The following is a 6,480-nucleotide window of genomic DNA, read 5'->3' on the forward strand; positions in this document are numbered from 1 at the left end:
AGGAAGGAACAGACAAGATCACGCTTCTACAAAGACCCCTTCAAATTTGTGAAGAGTCTCTTTACAGCGGAGAAGAGTGGAAGCCTCTCAGTGTCAAAGGCAGACCTGGAAAAACATCTGGAAAAGTCCTGCACAGATGCCAAACGCCACGAAGAGGTTATTCTCCCATCTGATATGCCACCAATCAACCCGCCAGAGCACCAGCTAGATATCAGCCCACCCAGATGGAGCGAAGTGGAGAAAACTGTGCGTAGAGCAAGGGCTGCTTCAGCCCCAGGTCCTAACGGAGTTCCATACAGGCTCTACAAAAATGCACCAGATGCCCTGCGATTCCTCTGGAAGCTCATGAGGGTGGTCTGGCAAAAGAAGGAGATACCAACATCCTGGCAGAGAGCTGGAGGAATCCTTATCCCAAAGGAAAAGGACTCCTCAGAAATCGGCCAATTCCGCCAGATCAGCCTCCTAAACGTCGAGGGGAAGATATTCTTCAGTGTGGTCGCTCACAGGCTGGCAGGATACCTGCAAAGAAACCATCTGATTGACACATCAATCCAGAAAGCAGGCATCTCTGGCTTCTCCGGTTGTCTGGAACATGCGAGTACCATCTGGCATCAGATCAAAGTTGCCAAGACGGAGGGAACAGATCTTCACGTGGTGTTCCTGGATCTCGCCAACGCCTTTGGCTCAGTCCCTCACAACCTCCTCTGGACCGCATTTGACTTCTTCAGGGTCCCTGTAGCCCTAACAAGCCTTGTCAAGGCCTACTTCCAGGACGTGCAGGTGTGCCTATCAACAGCAGAGTACACCACAGCATGGCAGCATCTAGAAGTGGGAATTATGGCCGGCTGCACCATCTCCCCGCTAGCCTTCACAATGGCCATGGAGATGATAATTCGAGCATCTCGGTGGGTGGTTGGAGGACAGCTTATAAGACCTGGCCTGAGGCTGCCGCCTGTGAGAGCTTACATGGACGACCTTACCACCCTCACCACGACCAAGGCTTGCACTGTACGGCTACTGAAAAAGCTGCAAGATAACATCGAGCTGGCTCGGATGAAGATCAAGCCGAGCAAGTCCAGAAGCATCTCCATCGTCAAGGGGAAGCTGTCAGACCAACGCTTTCTCATTGGCGATGAGCCTATTCCAACTGTCTCTGAGAAGCCTGTGAAGAGCCTTGGCCGATGGTATGATGCCTCCCTTAAGGACAAAGAGCAAGTAGATCAGCTCAGGAAGGATGTAGCCAGCGGCCTGGAGAACATCAACAGAACCGCACTACCTGGCAAGTTGAAGCTCTGGTGTATGCAGTTTGGGCTCCTTCCACGCCTCTTATGGCCACTTACCATGTATGAAGTCCCGATCTCAAAGGTGGAAAAGCTGGAGAGGCTGGTCAGCTCATATGCAAGGAAGTGACTTGGGCTTCCCAGGTGCCTCAGCAGTATAGGGCTCTATGGCAAAGGAGTATTAGAACTGCCCATTTCCAGTCTAGCAGAGGAGTATAAATGCGCCAAAGTTAGACTGGAGATGATGCTATTGGATTCGAGTGATCCATTTGTAGCCCAAGCTGCACCCATCCTGGCTACTGGGAGGAAGTGGACCCCACTGGAAGCAACCAAGCAGGCAAAGGCAGCACTCAAGCACAGGGACATCGTGGGCCGAGTGCAGCACGGGAGGAGTGGTCTTGGAGCCGGAGCCAGTACACCGGCCTGGAACAAGGCTACTCCGTTCCAGAGACGCAAGCTGGTGGTCCAGGAGGTACGTCAGCAAGAGGAGGCAGCAAGGTGTGCAAAAGCTGTTTCACAGGCAAAGCAGGGGCAGTGGATGACTTGGGAGGGAGTGGAGAAGAGGAAGATCTCCTGGCAGGAGCTGTGGGAGATGGAGGCATTTAAGGCTAGCTTCACCATCAGGGCCGCTTATGATGTACTGCCGTCTCCCAAGAATCTTAGCCAGTGGTACGGAGAAGACCCGACATGCTCCCTCTGCCCGACTCCAGCTACACTAAAGCACATCCTGGTGGGCTGCAAGACCGGCCTCACTCAAGGCCGGTACACCTGGCGGCACAACCAGGTGCTACAGTGTCTTGCGGCAGTGATGGAGAGTCGACGGATGAGCGTCAATGCCCTTCCTCCACCATCTCGTAGGCCGGCAACAACATTTGTCCGGGAGGGCGGGGGCCAAGTCACTCTCACCACCACAAGACCAGAAACTGGACAGCTAGGTGGGGCACGGGACTGGAAGATGCTGGCAGACCTAGGCCAGAAGCTCCGATTTCCAGCAGAAATAGCAACATCAAATCTGCGACCAGACCTTGTGCTTTGGTCGGCCTCACTCAAGCAGGTGTATATCGTCGAGCTCACGGTGCCCTGGGAGAGTGCGGTGGAAGAGGCTTACGAGCGCAAGAAGCTAAGGTATGCGGACCTTGCAGCAGACGCACAACAACGAGGCTGGAAAGCTAAGGTCTGCCCAGTTGATGTAGGCTGCAGAGGATTTGTAGCCACCTCAACATCCAGGCTTCTTCGAGAGATGGGAGTGCGGGGGAAGGCCCACAGGCAGGCAGTCAAAGACCTTTCCAGGGCTGCTGAAAATGGAAGTCAGTGGCTGTGGATAAAGAGGAAGGACTCCGCCTGGGCTGTCGGATGAGTGATGGCATCTAGGGAGTGAGCCCGGGACGCCGGATCTCACTGCTGAACCCTCTGGAGGTGTCGTGGGTCAATCAGCGAAACATCGAAGAAGGAGGGCGCCCACTTGACAACCCATAGGATGCTATCAATCATTCGACCAACCCACAGAGTCTCGAGTATGCAGAAAGGGATATTAACACCTTGTCCTACATAACAGATCAGAACTCCCCCACCCACATTTTTCCTGCCGGTCCAGGGGATCAAACCACCAACCTTCCACAAACTCACTTCTTTAACATTTAGGCGGTAGTTGATGGTAACTAGCTGATGTGAAAGATATTTGTATCTGATTCACCTACTGTATTTAGTTAGCATGCAACCAGGGAAACACTGCACTGCCCTGCAGCATTGGAATGGCTTTCAGCCCTTGTCATACGATATCTGAGCCAAAGAGATAAGTTATTACCTTAGGTAATCAACACAAAATGAAAATTCTGTGATCTCTTAACTTTCCCCTGATGTTGGCGCCAGACTCGTCCAAACTTTGAAGCTTTTGAGTGTTGAAAAGGATGCAGCCAGCCAGTTTGCTTTGATTTAAAGTGTGTGAATTGCTCATGCTCAACAATTCCAAAGAAATAACTATGACGATATGGAATAGGAGATTGCGAAGAACAACATTATATTGTTCCAGTTATGTGACAAGAATTCTGGATTCTGAGGGATATCACGCAATTTTTTTTTTCTGACTAGTTTACAAAACAAAATATCAAACCATAAAGAAATGGGCTAGTAGTTCAGTTCTCCTTTAGTGGCTGCATATGGACAAACTAGTGAGCATATTAGTTTTTAAAAGAGCTGAAAACATGCTACCCTTCTGAACTTCAAACCTCTTGCTGAAGTCTGGGAGCATCCTTGAGACTAGCCTTGGCATATACACATATAATGGTAGAATAAACAAAGTATTTCTGAGGCTCTTTAATGTGGCTGAAACAGTGACTTGGTCTTGTTCTGATGGTGACAGCAGTCGCTGAGGTTGTGTCAGTGAGGCTGTATCATTGCAGGGTGATGTAGCACACTTAGAGGAAATACTTTTCCTGCTTCCCATATTTCTCTCTTTTTCCCAGAAAACCCATTTTGGAATGCTTGGAAACCATTGGAAAATTCACTTTATTGTGCACTGTGGTAATGTGAGTTATTTGCATCCTGAAACATCAGTCAAGTCAGTTTGTTGCCCAATTCATCTGCCTCTCCACAAAAAAAAAAGAGAGATTCCGGGCAACTCTGCTGTGATTTCCAAAGACATTAATAATCTTAATAGCTGTCAGAGCAAGATGTTGGTATTGACATGTTTAATTTATAACGCTTTCAGCATTTACCCTTAAAATCAACGTCCAATGCTTTTGTCTTTCCAAATTGTGAAACTGTGATAAACCGGTTACAGAGGGAAGAAGAATCATTTAAGTATTAATTTCTAACTATACTAATTGCTGTGGTATTTAGTTTATTATTGACGTGACTCACTGATATATTTGTTGTAGCTTTACCCTTGTTTGGCCTCTTTTAGAGCTCATCATTTGTTGTGGACAGCCTTGTGAATAGTATAGAAAACTAATGTTGGTCACAGTACCGTGCAGAAAAACACACCAAAAGAATTGTATCAGTCATCAGTCAGAATACCACATATGAATATTTGATACACAATTTACATTTTGATAGTAAAGTTATCATGGAAATAACAGATGTCAAGGATAACACAATAAAAGGCTAGTCTTTTGAAAATACAGCAGTGGTCAAAACCATTATAGTTTTCTGTGGACATCATTGTTCCAATAATTATTTAACATTTTCCTGTTAGGTTATTTTCCATCACATTCAGCTCTCATTTGTTTTTTAGGCTTTTGGACACTTAGAATTAAACGTTGAGAAACGTACAACAACAAAAATTCTTTCCTAGGCTTTAGACTTCCAGATGGTGGTTATCTTGAACCACATAGATCTACCTGCTGTATTCCTGCCATGTTACTAATGAGAGGGTACATCTCCACGCTGTTATTTAGAGTCATTAGTGTGTGGGATTTTCAAGGCCACTCTCACTCGACAGGGCGGTCCTATTTTGATCTTTCCAGCTTGTCAGCTGAAGTCACTATGGCTGTTCTAGGACCAGCCCTGCTGATGACCCTGTCTCCCCTGAATGTAGCAAGCTCCTTTTTAACAGTCCCTCCCATCCCCATAAAGGCCTGGTCTGTTTTATCACTCTGCTCACTCAAGCACATATTGCTACTATACCATAATTTCAAACTGCAAGGTTTACTCTTACGCTAATATGAAATGGCTAAGTGAGTTTGTAGTAGGGTAGTGATTGAATGAATGATAAGAACAAGCAAGAAAGGACTTAAAATAAGTTAATGATGTGTCTATGTATCACTAAAGTAGCTCAGAGAGTGTGCCCTTTTGTTCAATATTTGTGTGAAGTGTAATAACCTTTCTTAGAAATGCACTCTAAGACGGGCTAGGAAATACTCGTATCTGTTGACAGGCCCATCACACAGACAGACAGGAGCAGTGCACAGACAGGCCCATCACACAGACAGACAGGCCCATCACACAGACAGACAGGAGCAGTGCACAGACAGGCCCATCACACAGACAGACAGACCCATCACACAGACAGACAGGAGCAGTGCAGACAGGCCCATCACACAGACAGACAGGAGCAGTGCAGACAGGCCCATCACACAGACAGACAGGAGCAGTGCAGACAGGCCCATCACACAGACAGACAGGAGCAGTGCACAGACAGGCCTATCACACAGACAGGCCCATCACACAGACAGACAGACCCATCACACAGACAGACAGGAGCAGTGCAGACAGGCCCATCACACAGACAGACAGGAGCAGTGCAGACAGGCCCATCACACAGACAGACAGGAGCAGTGCACAGACAGGCCTATCACACAGACAGTCCCATCACACAGACAGACAGACCCATCACACAGACAGACAGGAGCAGTGCAGACAGGCCCATCACACAGACAGACAGGAGCAGTGCAGACAGGCCCATCACACAGACAGACAGGCCCATCACACAGACAGACAGGAGCAGTGCAGACAGGCCCATCACACAGACAGACAGGAGCAGTACACAGACAGACCCATCACACAGAGAGGAGTGCAACTTTGGTCAAGGTCATCCGCTGGCACCCTTTGTGCTGACTCAACATTAGGTGTCGGATATGCCCAAATATGATACAACCTATGGCAAGGGTCCATGATTGGTCTGATATGACAAAGAAGAGTCTTGCTGTGTATAAAAAGAAAGAACAAAGAGTGTCAAATTGCAGAGTTATCTCTGGATAGCACTCTGGTTTTGCTGTTCGTGTTTCACTGGCAGAATAAACAATTTTTTTGAGAGCTTTCTTTTGAAATAAGTTCTGAAGACCCCAGCACTTACTTTTGAAGTTGTGGACAAAGATGTTGTGAGCCAAATCTGAAAATGTACCACAAGTTCACAAGTTCAGTTCGACTAGGTATTACATACTTAGATGTTTCATCTTAGGAGCACTGACTGATCAGTGACCAGTGGAATGGCATTGGTAACACAGGCCTTGAACGGGCTACCCTGCGATGGCCAAAAACGTATAGAAATAAGTTAAAATCAAATTGAAACAAAACAAACTAAGTTAATGGGTAACTAACACTAAATCACAAAATGGATCTCAAAACATTTGGTAGTATTTTATTTCACATATACAAATCACACAACAGATGCACGCACACAGACAACTCACTAATCCTGCACCCAGACAGCCATGCACACACAACCGGACACCCTACACACCACAACCACACCATGCAATCC

At 47.3% G+C, this 6,480-nt stretch overlaps 1 protein-coding gene across 1 annotated transcript; it reads left to right on the forward strand.

Moving 5' to 3' along the window:
• Positions 1–1,418: 1,418 nt before the first annotated feature.
• LOC122133154 lies at positions 1,419–2,866 on the forward strand. The gene has a single exon (XM_042708662.1). It carries the CDS (start codon positions 1,522–1,524, stop codon positions 2,635–2,637), a length of 1,116 nt encoding a protein of 371 aa, XP_042564596.1. The 5' UTR covers positions 1,419–1,521; the 3' UTR covers positions 2,638–2,866.
• Positions 2,867–6,480: the final 3,614 nt, after the last annotated feature.

The sequence above is a fragment of the Clupea harengus genome, chromosome 9 (assembly GCF_900700415.2).
Source record: "Clupea harengus chromosome 9, Ch_v2.0.2, whole genome shotgun sequence".
Classification (NCBI taxonomy): Eukaryota; Metazoa; Chordata; class Actinopteri; order Clupeiformes; family Clupeidae; genus Clupea; species Clupea harengus.